This window comes from Oncorhynchus tshawytscha, linkage group LG13 (genome assembly GCF_018296145.1).
Source record: "Oncorhynchus tshawytscha isolate Ot180627B linkage group LG13, Otsh_v2.0, whole genome shotgun sequence".
Classification (NCBI taxonomy): Eukaryota; Metazoa; Chordata; class Actinopteri; order Salmoniformes; family Salmonidae; genus Oncorhynchus; species Oncorhynchus tshawytscha.
Window position 1 is genome coordinate 63,119,184 of NC_056441.1, and position 21,960 is coordinate 63,141,143.

Consider the following 21,960-nt stretch of genomic DNA (forward strand, 5'->3'; position numbering starts at 1 on the left):
TGAGTGGTGCAGTGGTCTAAGGTACTGCATCTCAGTGCAAGAGGTCACTACAGTCCCTGGTTCGAATCCAGGCTGTATCACATCTGGCCGTGATTGCCATAGGGCGGTGCGCAATTGGCCCAGCATCTGGGTTTGGCCATTGTAAATAAGAGTTTGTTCTTAACTGACTTGCCCAGTTAAATTAAGGTACAATAAATGACTCACTCCTATTACATTGGTCAAGAAGGTATGTTGAAACAAGCCGAGAGTGGGCAGAAATATTGGCCTCCAATCGACAGTATACTTTTTTATTTGAATTGGGCCTCATATTAATGTTCTAGACTAGGGTTAGGTAAAATGTGTGACGTATTCGAATGAGGTTCAAGTTTGAACGGGTTTGTTCTAGTCTCTGACCAAGCATGCAACTCAGAGTCAAGTTCGAGCATAGGGTGACGATTTGACGAATGCATTACGTTTAGATGCAGCAGCATATCGCGCTGTTTATTGCGAGAACACTTTCGATTTAATTGTGTTTCGACTCTTTCACTGGGGAACTGTCATGTCACGGTGAGAACGACGTTCTTTTTATTTCTGGGTTTCGATAGTAACACTTGTGCACTTGCACACTTGTGCAATAATGGAGAAGGATTGCGGTAGAAACGATCAAAAGCAAGACGTCAAGAAGACAGAGGTGTGTTTTGAAAGGACATGTTCAGCACTAACTGTGGACGATGTATACGAAATAGCTAAATTGATTGGCTCGGAAGTGGAAACACTTATTGACGGCTACGGTAAAGAGAGCGCCACAGGACTGGTGCCTAAAATTGTCAAAGTTCTAGAACTTTTGGAGAGCTTCGCATCGCGGAACCATGCTCACAAGTCAAAAGAAGAAGAATTATTTAAAGCGTTCGAAACACTTAATGTACAGAAACAGAAGAAGACGAGAAATGTGAAAGAATGCGAAGAAAGCAAGAGCGAAATACAACGGGTGAGTCGGTGGTAATAATATGGTAGTAACATGGGAGATAATACCTCCAGTGACGTATCGTTTCAATTAGCGGACGATATGTGATTTAGAGTTGCTGCTACAATGTAGCAATTTAATTGTTTTGACGGCTAGGGTACAATTTAATAACTATACTACTTGCTGCACGTTAGTATGCCACGTTATTCATCATGCCCATTCAGTGGCAAGTGACAGCTCACAAAACATATTTGTTATCTGTGTGACACATTATGTGTAGAGTGTAGACCTACCACTGGCAACTATTCCCCCACACAGAGAAGGCTCCATTTTAGTTGTATTAGTAGCCTAAGCGAAATGTAGACTATGTGTCGTTTTTGTTATGTAACATCACGGAATGGTGTGTTCGGGAATGGACGCTCGTGCAATTGACGTTATGATGTCCCTCGTGTGTTTTTATTGACAGGTCGCTATTGCCACAGTATGTATCACGGATTTCGGGTTTGATAAAAATAAACATTACATTAACTGCACTGTGCATTACGTGGGTCGAATGCTGTAATAACGCAGAATTAAACAATAAAAGTCCCATGCAATGGATTATGGTCAATGTAGTTAATTACCACATTTTCTGCAATGAGCTATGTAGAATATTGTCATGTTGGAAACTACAACTCCCTACTACATCGCACATTTCGGTCTTGATCAGATGTATCTCTGGAGAAACTGCATTGTGCAGTGTTTAATAAAAAATAACCCAGGCTATATCGCAGTATAATTAGGGAAGTCACTGTTATCTGTGTTATCTGGTTTGTGATCTCAACGATCATAGATTTGATATGATAGGAGGAAACATGTTGGTACTACAGTTTTCACTACACCACATGTCTATGCACTACACACCACACCATGGGCCCTGCTCATTACAACACGTTGTTTCTGTCTCACACCTGATTACACTGTCGGTTATTGGTCTTGTTGGCTTGTTTTTCTCTTTCACTTGGAACATTCTTCAGCTAGCACTCAGTAGCTATCAATATATTTGATTTAATTAGGAGCCTATTCTTCCTCACCACCAAGTACCTGTAGACTCCTCTGGTATTGGGCAATGAGTTCACTAGAAGTCAATGCTTATGGGTACCATAGAAATATAACGACTAGAATGTCATTCTATTTCTATGGTGGGTATGCTGTGTGTCTCCTCCTAACCCAGAGTCTGTAACAGCTCCTCCTTGTCCCCCAGCAGGAGGTGCAGGAGGAGGCGGAGAAGCAGAGGAGGAGGTGCGAGGAGCTGCAGGCCCAGGTATTGCATCTACAGATGGAGAATCAGGAGTTACAGAGCTGCCTGAGGGGCAACCATGTCCAGGAAGGTTGGTTTAAAACACATAAACACACATACACACACTGTAACGGTTTTGACTTGAGGTGATTATTTATAGGGGTGCCAGGTAGGTTGTGCCTACCAGAGAAAACATTGGTTTCTCCTTTTGGTTTGGGAGGGAATGAGTCCCATCTGGTCCGTCAAGTCTACACCAATACAAAGGACTTATGTTAAAGTCAGGATGGAAATAAACTTTTCATAAACCCTTAAAACATTGAAAATAACTTAAAAAACAACTATATTATTTTGCGTGGGTTGTATTAGCAACATCAATGATTACACACACATATAATAATATAACACAATGAGTTCTGGTTCCTCCAGAAATGTCCTGTACCTCGGGCCTAAAAAGAGTCCAGCCCGGTAAAGGAGTTCAGGGAACTCAAGTGACTTTTGTCACTCAATGTTTGTCCGTTCATTCAGTGTAGTGTAAACCCAGTATTAATCATACAATCAATATAACAATTATTTTACCACAGAACTTTAAAGCGTATCAACTCTTACTAAGTCCTCAACTACAACTAACTACATAAATCATCACAGTATACATCACAAACAAAAAAAATGAAATACCGTATACAAAAAGGTTGTAGTTAGTTGGTCAGTCAGACAATCCAATCCACCAACAGATCTCCAGCGGAGAAAGGCCACGAAGAACGGAGAGGTGTAGTCCACGGACGCAAAGAGTGGATCCGATCCTGGGTAAACTCTATTAGCGTACAAAACACACGTTTAACGGCAACATAACAAACGGAATAGAGAAGCTTCGGAACTGAGGGTTGAACACATCCTCATTCACTGCTCCATCACAACCCCACTTTTGCGCAGCTGATGCTGGCTATTTAATTGGGAATTAAAGGGAAAGCGCCCTATTGGAAGGAGAAGCACTATTTAATTGGGAATTGAAGGGGAAGCGCCCTATTGGAAGGAGAAGCACTGAGACGGTTCAGAAAAATTCAGGGCCGTCACAACATGCGATTGGCTTAAACAGCGGCCTTAAGGGCAACGATATAGGGAGGTTGGTTGATATAGAACAGCCTTAAACATCTGCCTTTGTGGCAACCATGCTCAGGAAAGTTAGTTTAAACATCGGCCTTAGGGTCAACCATGCTCAGGAAGGTTAGTTTAAACATCTGCCTTAGGGTCAACCATGCTCAGGAAAGTTAGTTTGAACATCTGCCTTAGGGTCAACCATGCTCAGGAAAGTTAGTTTAAACATCTGCCTTAGGGACAACCATGCTCAGGAAGGTTAGTTTAAACATCTGCCTTAGGGTCAACCATGCTCAGGAAAGTTAGTTTAAACATCTGCCTTAGGGTCAACCATGCTCAGGAAAGTTAGTTTAAACATCTGCCTTAGGGACAACCATGCTCAGGAAGGTTAGTTTAAACATCTGCCTTAGGGTCAACCATGCCCAGGAAGTCTAGTTTAAACATCTGCCTTAGGGGCAACCATGTCCAGTAAGTCTAGTTTAAATATCTGCCTTAGGGGCAACCATGCTCAGGAAGGTTAGTTTAAACATCTGCCTTAGGATCAACCATGTCCAGGAAGTCTAGTTTAAACATCTGCCTTAGGGGCAACCATGTCCAGGAAAGTTACTTTAAACATCTGCCTTAGGGGCAACCATGTCCAGGAAGGATTAGTATAAACGTCGGCCTTAGGGGCATAGTACTTACCCTTTCTGTCATACATAATATATCACACACCTCTTAGAAACAATCCCCTTCTCACATGTGTGTATGCAAACATACTACCCACCACAATAGGTAAAGTACCCCAAAGTAATGCGTGTCACGGGAATGGAGTTACTGCTAAACTGGCTCAGAGTATTTACTTCTGGTGGTAATCACACGAAAAACATTGCTGACTGAGAAATTCTGGTGTTCGTTTTTTTTTGGAAGTGACTGTATGACCGTAAATGTGACATTTGTTATGTAAATACTGAAAGACGAACAAAGCAGAAAAGATACATATAAACTAATAGACTATAATAGACACGTATATTTGTATTATTACACTAACTTATTAAGTATTAGTAAGATATTCATTATTGATCTCGTCCCTGCTTAGTCGTCGATACTCTCGCTATAGAAGCTGCTAAGAGCACCAACCCTAGTATCATTCAACAAGATAGTATCACGATTCAGGATATGAACCAGATGCAGACACAGGAGGTCGGATGGTTCGGTTCTCAGAATATTTAGCACAATAAAGGGGCAGGCAGAGGTTCGTAGTCCAAGGCACAGTCAAAAAAGGGACAGAACAGCAGGCTCAGGATCAGGGCAGGCAGGAGCAACAAAAGACGAACAGCAGAGGGGCTAAGGACATTAGGGATTGGGAATGGACAAATAAAATGAGGGGAAAGTATTTGAGACTCCACCCGGAGGGGCAGACCACAGGTGGAGAGCCATACCCATTGCCCTGGCCGATAGCGGGGAGCCGGAGGACGGTGATGCCTGGAGGTGGTCGGAAGAAGAGCGGAACGGCCTCTCTTCCAGGTACGCCGACAGCGGCGGACGAACATCTGGGCCGAGGCTATGCTGACCTCTTGCTCAGGGAAGAGCGGGGACTGGTAACCCAAGGAACACTCGAAGGGCAAAAGTCCAGTGGCCGAGCAGGGAAGGAGTTGCGGGCGTACTCTACCCACACAAGTTACTGGCTCCAGGTGGTGGTTTTGGCAGAGACGAGGCAGCGAAGAGTAGTTTGATTAGCTCACTCTGATTAGCCGTTAGACTGGGGATGAAACCCGGAGGACAGGCTGGCCGATGATGCAATGAGGGTGCAGAATGCCTTCCAGAACCTGGATGAGACAGATAACCCCAATCGGAGACCATGTCGACCGGAATTCCATAAATCCAGAAGATGTGCTGCACCATAAGCTAGGCTGTCTCCTTGGCTGGGGGTAACTTTGGAAGGGGAATGAAATGTGCAGCTTTGGAAAACCTATCCACCACAGTAAGGATGGTGGTGTTGCCATCAGACAGAGGGAGACCAGTGACAAGGTCCAGGGATATATGGGACCAGTGGCAATGAGGAACAGGGAGTGGTTGAAGGAGGCCAGCCGGAGCTTGCCGCAAAGTCATATTCTGTGTGCACACAGTGCAGGCGGCAACGAATGCGGAGATGTCCGGGACCATGGTGGGCCACCAAAAATGTTGGTGGAAGAAAGCCAGGGTCCGGCGGGAGCCGGGATGACAGGTGAGTTTAGAGGAATGGCTCCATTCCAGGACCGGGAAAATCTGGGATGAACATCTGGTTAGCCGCCCCCTCCCCGGGGTCTGGCTGGGAAGGTGGCCCCTTGCGGACCCGGTTCTCAATTCCCCAGACTAGTGTAGCTGCTAGACAGGAGGTAGGGAGGATGGCCTCAGTGTCAGATGCTGTAGCAGCGGAACTATACAGGCGGAAGAGGGCATCAGGCTTCACATTCTTGAATCCAGGGCAGTAGGAGATGGTAAAATTGAATCGCGTGAATAACAGAGCCCAACAAGCCTGCCTTGAGTTGAGCACTTGGCGGTGCGAAGATATTCCAAATTCTTACAATCGGTCCACACTAAGAATGGATGTTCCTTACCTTTGAGCCAGTGCCTTCACTCCTCCAGTGCCATCTTGACTGCAATAAGTTCCCGATTTCCCACATCATAATTCCTCTCAGCGAAATTGAGACGATGGGAGAGGAAAGCGCATGGATGCAGCTTTTGGTCCTGGACAGAACGGTGGGACAGGACGGACCCCACTCCAATGTCTGAGGCGTCAACCGCCACCACGAACTGACGGGATGTGTCCAGATGGATTAGGATGAGGGCTGTGGTGAAACGGTGCTTCAGATCCAGAAACGCCCGGTCAGCAGCTGGGGATCACATGAACGGAACCTTGGGAGAGGGGAGTGCAGAGAGGGGGGAGGCCAGGGTGCTGTAGCCCTGAATAAAGCGGCGGTAGAAATGAGCAAATCCCAGGAAACATTGCAGCTGAACTCTGGATGTGGGTTGGGGCCAATCCACCACGGCTTTCACCTTGTCAGGATCCATCTGGTTCTCCAGGAGGCACTGGAGGACTTGTCGGACATTGCGAACATGCTCTTGAGCCGCCAGGGAAAAGACAAAGATGTTGTTGAGATAGACAAACACAAACCGGTTCAACATGTCACAGAGCACATCGTTGACCAGGGCCTGGAACACTGCGGGAGCGTTGGCCAGACCAAATGGCATAACCAGGTACACATTGTGTCCGCTAGCCGTGTTGAAGGCTGTCTTCCACTCTTCTCATTCCCGTATCCGAACCAGGTGGTAGGCGTTCCGAAGGTCCAACTTAGAAAAGATGGTCACCCCCTGGAGAAGCTCGAAAGCCGAGGAGTGGCAGTGGGTAACAATTCTTTACAATGATGTCATTGAGGCCCCGGTAGTCAATACAGGGTTTTGTCCTTCTTTTCCACATAGAAAAACCCTGCACCGGCAGGAGAGGCAGGAGGATGCATGATCCCGGCAGCTAGAGAGTCCTCAATGTATACCTCCATGGTCTTGGTCTCCGGGGCAGACAGGGAATAAGGAGGGAGGAGGTCAATAGCGCAATCATAGTGTCGATGCAGAGGAAGGGATGTGGCACGAGCCTTGCTGAAAACCTCCCGGAGGTCATGGTACTCCGCGGGAGATCCGAGGCTTTTCCCAAGCTCGCCGCAGGCTGCGCCGCCATAACGCAATGTGCATGGCAGAACGGACTCCAACCCAGGATAGAACTAGTAGCCCAGTCGATCAGGGGGTTGTGCCTCTGGAGCCATGAAAATCCCAAAACCACAAGTGTATGAGGAGATGCAATTAGTAGAAACTGTAGGGACTCACTGTGATTACCCAACACTTGCAAGGTTAATGGGAACCGTACTGTGAGTAACCCTGCCAATGGAGAGTCCGTCAAAGCTCTGGCGTCCATGGGAATGGAGTTGAGTAGAGATTCCCAGTTCAGCTACCAGGGTAGCGTCCATGAAGCTCTCATCAGCCCCAGAGTCAATGAGCACCCGAAGACATTTTGACCGACCACCCCACAGCAGCAGTGGAACAGCATGGAGAGGAGTACAAGTAATGGGAGTTTGAAGACTCCCTGTATGGCCCACCAGCGTACCCGTACCTACTGATGAGCCTGTTCTTTTACTGGACAGGTGGCTATGTAATGTCCTGTAGTACAACAATACAGGCAACTGTTGAAGCTCAGCCTGCGTAAACGTTCGCAAGGAGACAATCTAGCCCTGCCCAGTTGCATGGGTTCAGGAGGAGACTAGTCGCTGAGGTGGCTCGGGTGATTTCGGATTCTCTCGGGAATGCAGGCGTCGGGGACTTCCGGGGTTCTTCGGAGGCGAGGGAGAAAACGTGGACGAGCGAGTGTGCACTTAAGTAAATGCACTTAGACCAAACTGCATAACCAGGTACTCGTAATGCTTTACAGTGATGTCATTGAGGCCCCTGTAGTCAATACACGTGCGCAGGGTTTTGTCCTTATTTTCCACAAAGAAAAACCCTGCACCGGCAGGGGAGGCAGGAGGACGCATGATCCCAGCAGCTGTCCTGTAGTACCACAATACAGGCAATGTTGAAGCTCAGCCTGCATAAACGTTCACTAAGAGACAATCTAGCCCCTGCCCAGTTGCATGGGCTCAGGAGGAGACAAGTCGCCGAGGGGCTCAGGTGATTTCGAATTCTCTCAGGAATGCAGGCATCGGGGACTTCCGGGGTTCTTCGGAGGTGAGGGAGAAAACATGGCTGAGCGAGTGTGGCTGAACACAGAACTCCTCTCTCTCCTACGTTCCCGTAGGCGCCCATCGATCCTTATATTCAAGGCTATGAGGGAGTCGAGGTCCCTGGGTAACTCCCGGACTGTGAGTTTGTCTTTGATTTCCGGCGATAATCCATGAAAGAAGGTGTCGAACAGGTTCTCCGGATTCCAGGCCCTCTTGGTGGACAGCGTCCAAAAGTGAACCACGTAGTCTGCCACACTGAGGGAGTCTTGACTCAGATGAGGTAGCTTCCAAGCCGCCTCTCTCCCGGACACTGGGGAATCAAACACCTTCCTTACCTCCGCCAAAAAATCCTCCAGACTAAGGCAAAAGGCAGATGGTTGACCCCACACTGCCATAGCCCAGGCGAGCGCCCTTACAGACATCAGCGTTATAAGATATGTTATTTTCGACTGATCCGAATTAAACAAAAGGGAGCTGTACCTCAAAGATGAGGGATCACTGGGAGAGAAACGCCCAGCAGGTTCCAGGATCTCCAGCATAGCGCTCCGGAAGAGGTAAGCAGGGTTCTCGGGAAGCCGGGGTAGGCTGGGGAGAAGCACCACTGGTAACGGGGTTACTGAGAGTCAGGGGTGTTACTGTAGTGGCTTGTTGCCCAGTTGATAATCCTTGGAATTGCTCCAGCAATGTAGTGAAAGTGTGGCAATGGCATTCCACCAAGGTCTGGAATCCTTCCATAAGGTTTTGAAGTACCTCTTTGTGTCTCCTAATGGAGGCTCCTTGGAAGGAGACAGCATTGCGGAGCTGTCCGATTCTGCTGGGTCAATCAGGGCCAGTTCGTACTATCACGACTCAGGATATGACCCAGATGCAAACACAAGAGGTGGATGCTTCGGTTCTCAGAATATTTATTATAACAAGGGGGCAGGCGAAGGGCAGGTCGTGGGTAGGCAGAGGTTCGTAGTCCAAGGCAGAGTCAAAAAGGGACAGAATGGCAGGCAGGCTCTCATTTTGTTTTATTTATAAAAAAGTTTAGAAAATTGTGGACCACCTGCAGTACCTCTACGGGCCCAGGCCATACTACACGCTGAAACCAGTTTTCCCACCAAGAGGTCCATGTTAGCTGCTTGTTGTTAAGTTTGATTGTTTTATTGCAGTTTGGCCTAGGAACATTAGTGTCTCCAATGTCCATCCAAAGCAAAATGCCATAGATCCTGAGTGGCGCAGCAGTCTAAGTCACTGCAGACCCGGGTTAGATCCCGGGCTGTATCACTACCAGACGTGATCGGGAGTCCCATAGGGCGACGCACAATTGGCCCAGCGTCATCCGGGTTAGGGGAGGGTTTGGCCGGGGTATGCCGTCGTTGTAAATAAGAATTAGTTCTTATCTGACTTTCCTAGTTAAATAAAATAATCTCCACCATAGGTTATGTATCAGTCATTACACGTCCAGAGTAGTGTGTCTGAATCAACAGGTATAAACCAGACCGCTTAAAGATGACCATGTGCTGAAGGATAATCCTTAAGTGTCTTTACTGTTTAACCACAGACCTTAAGATACACTCCACTGAGCAGCTTTGGCTGGGGACTTAGTCTTGACCGACTGTTGATGGTTGATGAACTACTAGGTCATGTTCATTAGGGACTTCCTGGACATTTTATGCCCTACTGTGTTGTCTCTGTGCCGTCTGTTGACCATTTAAAACCCACAGTGATGATATTGTATTGTTGTGGTCCTGTGTTTCAGACCGTGTCCAACGGCAGGAGCGGGAGGTGATGCTGAAACTGAAGGAGGTGGTTGACAAGCAGAGAGATGAGTTGAGGGCCAAAGTACAGCAGATAGGAAGCGTGTCTAAGGAGGTGGAGGCGGTAAGGACAAGAAGACTACATGTACAGTCTATCAGAATACACACACACACACACACACACACACACACACACACACACACACACACACACACTGAGTGTACAAAACATTAGGAACACCTTCCTTATATGGAGATTCAGTACCTTTTGCCCTCAGAACTAGAGGTTGACCGATTATGATTTTTCAACGCGATATCGATTATTGGAGGACCAAAAAAAGCCGATACCGATTAATTGGCCAATTTTTTTATTTGTAATAATGATAATTACAACAATACTGAATTAACACTTTTATTTTAACTTAATATAATACATCAATAACATCAATTTAGCCTCAAATAAATAATGAAACATGTTCAATTTGGTTTAAATAATGCAAAAACAAAGTGTTGGAGAAGAAAGTAAAAGTGCAATATGTGCCATGTAAGAAAGCTAGCGTTTAAGTTCCTTGCTCAGAACAGAACATATGAAAGCTGGTAGTTCCTTTTAACATGACTCTTCAATATTCCCAGGTAAGAAGTTTTAGGTTGTAGTTATTATAGAAATTAAAGGACTAATTCTCTCTATACCATTTGTATTTAATATACCTTTGACTATTGGATGTTCTTATAGGCACTTTAGTATTGCCAGTGTAACAGTATAGCTTCCGTCCCCCTCCTCGCTGTCAACGGTGGGTGTAGCTGGTGCATGGAAGTCAGGAGCAGGAGAGCAGAGATGAATGGACAAAGCACTTTACTTAGGCAATCATAATACAGAACGCAACCGCGTGACAACACAAAATGCCCAAAGAACAAGATGAGGCAGCAAAAGTACAAAACCCAAGTACAAAGTACCGGCTGCCACAAAGCACGGGTAATAAAACAAAACCCGGCGCAAACCAGCCGGAAGCGTGCCTTGACAATAAACAATACCCCACACAGACATGGAGGGAACAGAGGGTTAAATACACATGTAATTAGTAGGAGATGTAAACCAGGTGTGCAGGAAGTCAAGACAAAACAAATGGAAAATTAAAGGTGGATCGGCGATGGCTAGAAGACCGGCGACGACGACCGCCGAACACCGCCCGAACAAGGAGAGGAACCGACTTCGGCGGAAGTCGTGACACTCGCCCCTACCTGGGCTCGAACCAGGAACACATCGTGCATCGTTACGCATCGCTCCACAAAAGATTTTTTTATTTGCAGAGCAAGGGGAACAACTACTTCAAGGTCTCAGAGCGAGTGACGTCACCGATTGAAATGCTATTAGCGTGCACCCCACTAACTAGCTAGAGATTTCACATCGGTTACACCAGCCTAATCTCGAGTTGATAGGCTTGAAGCACAGCGAAGAGCTGTTTGTAAACGCACGAAAATGCTGTTTGAATGAATGCTTATGAGCCTGCTGCTGCCTTCCACCGCTCAGTCAGACTGCTCTATCAAATATCAAATCACAGACTTAATTATAACATAATAACACACAGAAATACGAGCCTTAGGTCATTAATATGGTAAAATCCGGAAACTATCATTTTGAAAACAAAATGTTTTCAGTGAAATACAGAACCGTTCCGTATTTTATCTAACAGGTGGCATCCATAAGTCTAAATATTCCTGTTACATTGCACAACCTTCAATGTTATGTCATAATTATGTAAAATTCTGGCAAATTAATTTCCAACTTGTGTATTGATTTTAAGAAAGGCATTGATGTTTATGGTTAGGTACATTGGTGCAACGACAGTGCTTTTTTCACGAATGCGCTTGTTAAATTTCCCGTTTGGCGATGTAGGCTATGATTCAATGATGAATTAACAGGCACCACATTGATTATATGCAACGCAGGACAAGCTAGATAAACTAGTAATGTCATCAACCATGTGTACGGTAGTTAACTAATGATTATGTTAAGATTGATTGTTTTTTATAAGATACTTTTAATGATAGCTAGCACCTTACCGTGGCTCCTTGCTGCACTCGCATAACAGGTAGTCAGCCTGCCACGCAGTCTCCTCGTGGAGTGTAATGTAATTGGCCATGATCGGTGTCCAAAAATGCAGATTACCGATTGTTATGAAACTTGAAATTGGCCCTAATTAATCGGTCATTCCATTTAATCGGTCGACCTCTACTCAGAACAGCCTCAATTCGTCGGGGCATGGACTCTACAGGGTATCGAAAGCGTTCCACAGGGATCCTGGCCTATGTTGACTCTAATGCTTCCCACAGTTGTGTCAAGTTTGCTGGATGTCCTTTGAGTGGTGGACCATTCTTGATACACACAGGAAACTGTTAAGCATGAAATACCCAGCAGCGTTGCAGTTCTTAACACACTGAAATCGGTGCACCTGGCACCCACTACCATACCCCGTTCAAATGCACTTAAATATTTTGTCCTGCCCATTCACCCTCCGAATGGCATACATACAATATCCATGTCTCAAGGCTTAAAAATAATTATTTAACATATCTCCTCCCCTCCATCTACACTGATTGAAGTGGATTTAACAAGTGACATCAATAAGGGATCATAGCTTTCCCCTGGGTTCACCTGGTTTGTCTATGTCATGGAAGGATCATGTTTTGTACACTCAGTGCACATTCATGCTACACACACATCACAGCTGCTACTACGAGATTCTTGTTATGATTGCTTAATAGTGCACAATTCAAACACTTGCCCCTCAATCCTCCCTTCCTCTAAACACATGTAAATATTGGACTATAAATAGTGTATTATACATATACTAAAATGTTTATTCTATTCTACTGAGCCATTTTACTTTACGTTTGTATTCTTATATTTTATTATTTATTGTTGTTGCATTGTCAAAAGGAACCTGCAAGTAAGCATTTCATTGTACGGTGTATACCACGTGTACATACGACTAATAAAACACGATACTGAAAGAGTACTGGTATAGTTGTTATGGTTATGGGTTGTGCGGAGCATCACCCACACCTTGGAGACAAGTCTGGGCCATGACTCCACTCCCTTATTCACAGCAGCTCTCTGTCACACAGTAATGGTTTTAAACTCCAGCTCGAGCTGGGTGTGTATGTTGATGTTTCTAGGCTTTTCACCTTACTTAGAACCCAGGGCATCCTAAATTAAGTTCGCTCAAAATGATGCTTGAACATGCTTTTCTGTTCATGGGAGTAACCCCCTTTGTTTGTCTAATATGGTCCTCTCCTCTTGCTCCCAATGAGTCCCTGCACCCCCACAAAGGCCTGCTATGATATCTATCATATATCATCGGCCTGGATGTGAATGAGTGTATATGTATGTAATATGAGTGTTATGTTAATGTGTTGTTACATACCTGTGTGTGTGTGTGTGTGTGTGTGTGTGTGTGTGTGTGTGTGTGTGCATGTGTGCGTGTGTGTGTGTGTGTGTGTACAGCTGCAGGAGCAGTTGGAGCGCTTCATGAAGATGAATGGGGAGCTGAGACACAAGCAGAGCATCGTCACGGCCCAGGTGAAGAATGCTGTGGAGAGGAAGGCTGACATGGAGGCAGACCTCCGAGAGAAACAGAAAGAGATAGAACGCCTCACCACCCAGCTGGAAAAAGCCAACACTGCTGCTGGCACGGTAAGAAGTGTCTGTGTGAAAGCGGTGGGGTGTGTGTGCATGCATGGTGTGGGGGGTTGTACGTGTGTGGATGGGTGGCTCTGTGTGTGTAGAGGTGTGTTTGTCCCTTGTTGAAAGGATAGGATTAATTTCCATTTTTGAATTGGCCTTGGACCTTCATATTATATTTAAGCAAAAAATCCCCCAAATCCCTAAGGTGCATTATTGCTATTATAAACTGGTTACCAACCTGAATAGAACAGTAAACAAGTACTTTTAAGTCATACTTGTGGTATATTGTCTGATATACACATAGTTGAAATGCTGTTTCAGCCAATCAGTATCCAAAGTACCAAGTTTATAATACTACATAACATTAGTCATCCAGTGTATTCTGACTCACTTTGCTGACTTGTTTGTTCCACCTTGTTGTCATTTCTCTACAGAACTTTTAGTGTCCTGCCCTCTCCCTCAGTTTATTTTGGAGCTGAACTTTAATCTTTGAACATTTGTCACTGTCCTCTCTCTGCCAAGTCTTACACTTAGCCTTTGTTTCTTTAAACTCTTCTCCCTGTAAAAGAAACTGTAGCCATTTTGAAATATTTGTTATGACTAAGATAAGAGAAATTAAAGTAATATCTGTGACTTTTCTCTCTGACAAAGGAGTTAACTTATAGTTCTGAGAGGAAACACCATTGGCACAAGATGTGCATGTATGTATTGTCCACCTACAGTATAATGTGACTAAGACATCTCACTACAAGAAAAATGTTGTCTTGTTACTTTGTAATAGTCACACATTTTGCCAAATCTCATCATTTTGATGGGTATTATGCTTTTCCTATTGCTTTTAGACAATTTCATAGACTGTGAAGTTCACTAAATGTGTTATACCAGGTGAACAACAACATTTTGTTTCCCTTAGCCATAAAACACATGACTGTTGTTACATTAACTAAATTGTGTACCTGTGTTTTCTCCACCCCACAGGCCAATCCGTGTAAGACCGAAGTGGACCTGACTGACAAGCTCGTGATAGACTTGAAGGATCCCAACAGACCCTGTTTCACCAAGCAGGAGGTCAGAGAGATGCTGGCAGAGAGGAACGAGCTCAAAGCCAACCTGTTCCTGGTGCAGGAGGAACTCTCCTACTACCAGAGGTAGGTACTATGGGGGATGTTTCATACCTTTTATGAGTGTGTGTGTATGTGTTTACATGTTTGTGTTTGTCTAGTTTCATATACCTGTGTGTGTATGTACTGATGTGTGTGTCATTTGTGTCATCCTCACAGGGAGATCCTGAATGATGAGCGGTGTCCAGGCTTCTTGCTGGACGCTGTACGTTCTGCCATAAAGAAACAGAAAACTGTCATCAAGGCCAAGATGTTGGGCATGCCAGAGGACGAATGCAGCAGGTGACACTGACACACACACACACACACGGGTACACACACACAGTTACACACCCATACGCACACACACACACACGCACGCACACACACACACACACATGTACACACACACAAAGACGCAGTGCTGACTTTGTGGATGTGCTTTCCTTAAACAGTGATGAGGAGAAAGGACCCCTGTTTGAGAGGAGAGCAGAGACAGAAACCGGGACAGACAACACTGACAGCAAACCACAAGAGTCTCGCATCAGGAACCTGTAAGTACTACTGGCCTGTTTTTGCTAATGTAAACAACACATGTATTAACATAGCTATTTACATACAGAAATGTAAGCATGTTTAAAGAACATTTACAACATTCAAAGAAACCCAGTCAGAATATAGTTCTAGAAATTTGGTATGAATAGTTGCCTGTTACAATGTTGTTACGCTGCTAAACTGATGCAGGACCTTGTTCTGTTGGAGAATTCCTGCAAAAGCCTGATTTGAAATGACAATGAGCCTCAGTTAACTATGCAGTTCCCTACCATAACCCTTACTGCGAGGCCACTGATTGGCTATGCAAAGTTGAGGCAGGTCTGTGGTTGGTTAGATAATCGTTCCATCAACTTGTTGCTAAGTCCTGAATCCTGATTATATTGTCTGTCTATGTTAAACTACCCCTGGTCTCCTGATCATACTGTTGTGTGTCTATGTTTACCTCTTGGCAGACATTCAAACACATGCTGCCGCTCTGTTCACTGTTCTGCTTTTACTTTCAATGTATACATTTCACAGCACCTGCTGATGCCTCTGACTAAGCCCATTAATATAAACATAGACTACTCCCCCTTGTGGTGTAACCAGGGATTACCTCATATCTACAGAATGTAGTACTTACTACAGGTTTTATTTATTTTTTATTTCACCTTTATTTAACCAGGTAGGCCAGTTGAGAACAAGTTCTCATTTACAACTGCGACCTGGCCAAGATAAAGCAAAGCAGTGCTAGAAGAAAAAGAAATGCACACCTATTAGGCGAGGTGCTGGCTAGCGGAGTGGAAAACTAGAAAATAAAGGAGAGCCGCACACTCTAGGAGCTCAGATGCAAAAATGTAATGTCCAACGTTTCGACAACCAAGCTGTCTTCATCAGGGTGTAATCAAACACTGCGGGATGACTCCTTTATATAGTGTCAAAAGACACAGGTGTCTGTAATCATGGCCAAGTGTGGCCTAATATCATTGGGTAATTATCAATTGTTAAAATGGCATACAAAGAACAGAATACAAAAAAACACATGATCATAGATTCATTTTAGACTGTATAAGCTTACAAACAATTACAATGGCAAAGTCACAATAATCACAAGAATGGCTTCAGATCAAAGTCTACGTTGAGACCGAAGGGAGCAAGGGTCTTTAAATTAAAGATCCAGGCAGCCTCTCGTTTTAACAATAAATTGTCGAGGTCACCCCCTCTCCTAGGGAGGGTGACATGTTCGATGCCAATATAACGCAGAGACGAAATCAAGTGGTTTGCTTCCAAGAAGTGGGCCGCAACTGGGTAAGTCGAGTTTTTGCACCTAATGGTGCTACGATGCTCTGAGGTACGTACTTTTAATTTGCACTTTTTTAACCACATGATTTTTTACCACAAGGACAAGTTATAAGATAAATAACTGCCTTAGTGGAGCACGTAATAACACCTTTGAATGGGATCTGTTTCCCTGTTTGTGGGTGTTTGAAGGATCTACATTTATAAGTGCCATTGTATTGAGCACAGCCATTACACTTGTAATTTCCATCCAGTAGGGGCGCAAATAGACATTGTTCAGGGATATCTTGGGGTGGTAAATCAGAGTTTACCAATTGGTCTCTGAGATTTCTGCCCCGCGAGAATACGACCAAGAGAAGGTCAGAAAACACATTACCGAGACTATCATTGGACTTTTGACGTTAAGGTAGACATGTTTAAGTTCTTTAGAAACATCCGTTTAAGGGAATACTTTAGCTCCTCTAATCGTAATATTTCTACTGAACATGTAGGTTACTCACCTGCACATACTCAGACTCCTTTTAGAAGTAAGAGTTATTTATACCTCCAGCCAATCACAATCACTCTATCGAGACATATTGCAGACTCGTTGAAAAAGAGATCGTTCATCTCCTTAAGAACAAACAGGAGTCCAAATCTTTCCATAATTTCCCTAAGGATGAAAAACAAGCTTTGCTTGATAAGGGTGGGTCGGTTGTACAATCCGATACGTCAGTCCTTACCCGCCCTGCTGATAAGGGTGGGTCGGTTGTACAATCCGATACGTCAGTCCTTACCCGCCCTGCTGATAAGGGTGGGTCGGTTGTACAATCCGATACGTCAGTCCTTACCCGCCCTGCTGATAAGGGTGGGTCGGTTGTACAATCCGATACGTCAGTCCTTACCCGCCCTACTGATAAGGGTGGGTCGGTTGTACAATCCGATACGTCAGTCCTTACCCGCCCTGCTGATAAGGGTGGGTCGGTTGTACAATCCGATACGTCAGTCCTTACCCGCCCTACTGATAAGGGTGGGTCGGTTGTACAATCCGATACGTCAGTCCTTACCCGCCCTGCTGATAAGGGTGGGTCGGTTGTACAATCCGATACGTCAGTCCTTACCCGCCCTGCTGATAAGGGTGGGTCGGTTGTACAATCCGATACGTCAGTCCTTACCCGCCCTACTGATAAGGGTGGGTCGGTTGTACAATCCGATACGTCAGTCTTTACCCGCCCTGCTGATAAGGGTGGGTCGGTTGTACAATCCGATACGTCAGTCCTTACCCGCCCTACTGATAAGGGTGGGTCGGTTGTACAATCCGATACGTCAGTCCTTACCCGCCCTACTGATAAGGGTGGGTCGGTTGTACAATCCGATACGTCAGTCCTTACCCGCCCTGCTGATAAGGGTGGGTCGGTTGTACAATCCGATACGTCAGTCCTTACCCGCCCTGCTGATAAGGGTGGGTCGGTTGTACAATCCGATACGTCAGTCCTTACCCGCCCTACTGATAAGGGTGGGTCGGTTGTACAATCCGATACGTCAGTCCTTACCCGCCCTGCTGATAAGGGTGGGTCGGTTGTACAATCCGATACGTCAGTCCTTACCCGCCCTACTGATAAGGGTGGGTCGGTTGTACAATCCGATACGTCAGTCCTTACCCGCCCTGCTGATAAGGGTGGGTCGGTTGTACTCATGGATAGGACATAGACAACTGTTTGACAACACCTCAGAAGTGACCCCACTGACCAATTTCAGAACACTATCTTTACTGTCCTAGATGGTTATTTAAGTTCTGGTCAGATAACCAAAAAAGAACATGACTTTTTGGCTATTCAGCACCCTAAAATTGCCACTTTCTATACTTTGCCGAAATTACACAAGAATGTTACAAAACCTCCAGGGCGCCCTATTGTAGCGGGCATCGATGCAGTAACGGCCCCTCTATCTACTTTTGTTGACTTTTTTATTAGACCACTTGCAGAACAGCTCCCAGCAGTATGATCTCTATCATTGAATCTCTTGATCCTCTCCCTGAGAATACCTTGTTAGTTACTTTTGGTGTTCAGTCATTATACACAAATATTCCACACTGGGGCGGTATTGAAGCCATGGAACATTTTCTTCTGCAACGTCACCCTAATGAACTACCTTCCAGTGCATGCATTATAACATTGGCTGAAATACTACTCACACATAACTATTTCATGTTTCTTAATTATTTCTTTATTCAGATGAAGGGTACTGCTATGGGATCCCCCATGGTTCCTAACTATGCTAATTTGTATGTGGGTTACATGGAGAAACAGTCTATTTTCAATCCTCTCCAAAATGTTTTCTTGCCTAACATCATCATTTGGAAACGGTATATTGATGATATTTTTGTTCTATGGAGGGGTGATGTAAAACAGCTCCAGGCGTTCCATGCTTTTCTTAACTCCTGTTCTGAGCATCTGAGATTTACTATACAATCTGATACACGTCAAATCAGTTTTCTTGATCTTCTGATGTTGTGTGAAGATAAAGTTCTATACACTGATCTTTACAGGAAACCTACTGATCGTAACAGTTTGTTGGTGGCTGACAGTTGTCACCCACTTCCCTTGGAAAACAGTTTTCCCTACAGCCAATTCTGTCAAAAGAATTTGCAAAAAACATTCAGATTTCGACAGAAATATGGCTGAGACACAAAGTAAATGATCAGATTAATATTTTCATTGAGAAAATTCAAAACAAAACGAGACATGACCTTTTTCAAGGTCAGTCTCGCAAAAAGACGCATTCTTGTGTTCTAACTACCCGCTATTCAAAGTGCTCTGAACAAATGAAGGGAATCGTTCACAAACATTGGCACATTCTAAAATCCGATGATAGTCTCGGTAATGTGTTTTCTGACCTCTTGGTCGTATTCTTGCGGGGCAGAAATCTCAGAGACCAATTGGTACACTCTGATTTACCACCCCAAGATATTCCTGAACAACATCTATTTGCGCCCCTACTGGATGGAAATTACAAATGTAATGGCTGTGCTCAATGCAATGGCACTTATAAATGTAGATCCTTCAAACACCCACAAACAGGCAAACAGATCCCAATCAAAGGGGTTATTACGTGCTCCACTAAGGCAGTTATTTATCTTATAACTTGTCCTTGTGGTAAAAATGATGCGGGTTAACAAAGAGCGAATTAAAAGTACGTACCTCAGAGCATCGTAGCACCATTAGGTGCAAAAACTTGACCCAGTTCTGGTCTACTTTTTGGAAGCAAACCACTCGATTTCATCCCTACGTTATATTGGCATCGAACATGTCACCCTCCCTAGGAGAGGGGGTGACCTCGACAATTTATTGTTAAAACGAGAGGCTGCCTGGATCTTTAATTTAAAGACCCTTGCTCCCTTCGGTCTCAAAGTAGACTTTGATCTGAAGCCATTCTTGTGATTATTGTGACTTTGCCATTGTAATTGTTTGTAGGCTTGTGTAGTCTAAAATAAATCTATGATCGTATGCCATTTTAATATTTGATAATTACCCAATGATATTAGGCCACACTTGGCCATGATTACAGACACCTGTGTCTTTTGACACTATATAAAGGAGTCATCCCGCAGTGATTGATTACACCCTGATGAAGACTTGGCTGAAGCTTGGCTGTCGAAACATTTGGACATTACATTTTTGCATCTGATCTCCTAGAGTGTGCGGCTCTCCTTTATTTTCAAAGCAAAGCAGTGCGACACAAACAACAACACAGAGTTACACATGGAATAAACAAACATAATAAATTGAAATATATACAAAAAAATACGAAAAATAAAAAATGTACACGGGAGAATGACAAACATTTGCACTGCTACGCCATCTTGGATGCGATCTCAGAAACACTGAACCAAATCTCACATGCACGCTTACGGTTTAATGATCACAGTCGGTCACAAGAGACTATGTGGCATATAACCTTCCAGACAATATCTCTGACCTGTGAACTGTGTTGTTTTCTCTCCTCCTGTGTGTACCTTTAGTTTCTTCTGGGTGTGAGTTAGTATAGCTGATCCTAGACCTGTGTTGTCTCCTAGCTTTGGCTTCCTGACCCGCTCCGGCAGCAACCACAGCAGCCGTAGTCCCGGTGAAAACAACGCTGCTTCTTCCTGGGAAATCATCGACGACACTGACAACACTGCGGAGACAGAACCCCGACAATCACCATGACACCCCTCAACACCCAACCAACTACACTTGTCCTCCATTCTGTTCAGTTTTCACAGGATGTTTCATACTGGTTAGGTCTCCACAGCAGCCCTAAGAAAGGAAAAGCATTCTCTCATGCCTTCCTTCTTCATTTGTTATTACCCCCTTGTCCTTGCTCTGTATACCTTTCTCTTCCTCTCTCTTCCTCTTTCTCTTCCTGTCTCTCTCTTCCTCTCTCTCTTCCTCTCTCTTTCTCTTCCTCTCTGTTTCTCTCAGGAATAGGTTCAGAATGGTGAAATGGCCAACTGTACACGTTGCATTGACAATAACTGTGCAGGACATTATTAAGAGGGACTTTTTTTAATGGATAATGCTTTTGTAATTGTTTTAGTATTTGTATTCAACATTATAGTGATGTGTATGGTATGTAACCATCTACAACAAATCTCTGTTGAATCTCTGAAGCAAATTTGTATTGAGATATTTTATCAAATATTTTTAGCCAAAGATACCAAGATATATTTTGAACGCAGCAATCATTAGTCATTGCAGGAACACGTTTGTTCCACGGAGGGCATTCTAACTATTAACAACCATGGTGGACTTCCATGTGTTTAACATTTTACCTAGTGTGGGTGTTTTTGGTGTGCTTTGTGGTTGCTGTAATTCTTAAAATCTGTCACTGTCTTGGACATGGTGTGAGTTATAGGAAACGTTTTGCAGTAAAGTATACTGTGTGTTACTTCTGAGCCTGAATGTATTGCCGCAGAGTAACAGTCATTTATTGATTAGACTTTACATTCTTAACCATCAGCTCATCTTACATTTTTGATAGAGTCCTGTTATGAGTTCAACCATGTCTTCCCCAGGACCATGAATTGAGCATTGGGGTTGGTTGTTATGCATGTGGCTGCCAAGTGTGCACACGCACACTTGTCTCTGTGTGTGTGTGTTTGTGTGTGTGTGTGTGTTGTAAGTTAGTTGCTGCACTTACAGAGGAAATGTGTGTTTCCTTGGGGGTAAATGGGAGATGGTGTGTGTGTGCCGTCACTATCCTTCCATCTGACCATGTCGTTAAACAAACACACACAGAAACACACACCTACAACAATGGCTGCCCCTGCCCACTACCATAACTTATCGGTACTCAGACATCTGACTCTGGCGTAGTTTTCTGACATTCTAAATGAATGCTGCTGGTGATTGTGTTGAATGACGTATTTTCCTACAAACTATGTACATGTTATTTTTGTAAGCATGACTATTTTTAAACGGAGAAGCCTCTGAGCTACAAAAACCAAATAAATATCTGAATTTATATCAGAAGTGTGTATTGTGGGAGCATGTGAGTTGGGCTGTCAACATACATCCATTTGCCAAGAGAACATCC

The 21,960-nt window shown here is 44.4% G+C and overlaps 1 protein-coding gene across 2 annotated transcripts; it reads left to right on the plus strand.

The window, feature by feature from the left end:
* The first annotated feature begins 349 nt into the window (after positions 1-349).
* LOC112266124 (Rab interacting lysosomal protein) lies at positions 350-21,893 on the plus strand. 2 transcript variants are annotated; one of them, XM_042296134.1, is made up of 8 exons: positions 350-967; positions 2,187-2,313; positions 9,789-9,910; positions 13,292-13,480; positions 14,450-14,619; positions 14,752-14,874; positions 15,027-15,125; positions 20,459-21,893. In XM_042296134.1, exons 1-8 carry the CDS (start codon positions 617-619, stop codon positions 20,589-20,591), a joined length of 1,314 nt encoding a protein of 437 aa, XP_042152068.1. In that variant the 5' UTR covers positions 350-616; the 3' UTR covers positions 20,592-21,893. The 2 variants fall into 2 exon arrangements, with proteins under 2 accessions (XP_042152068.1, XP_042152069.1); XM_042296135.1 differs by having other exon boundaries at positions 2,190-2,313.
* Positions 21,894-21,960: the final 67 nt, after the last annotated feature.

What these genes read in the sequence shown, in the direction of transcription:
- LOC112266124 (XM_042296134.1), top strand. Translation starts at nt 617, where the DNA reads ATGGAGAAGGATTGCGGTAGAAACGATCAAAAGCAAGACGTCAAGAAG. An exon ending in TGTCTAAGGAGGTGGAGGCG is followed by an intron (nt 9,911 to 13,291) that starts GTAAGGACAAGA and finishes GTGTGTGTACAG; the next exon opens with CTGCAGGAGCAGTTGGAGCG. An exon ending in GAGTCTCGCATCAGGAACCT is followed by an intron (nt 15,126 to 20,458) that starts GTAAGTACTACT and finishes GTTGTCTCCTAG; the next exon opens with CTTTGGCTTCCTGACCCGCT.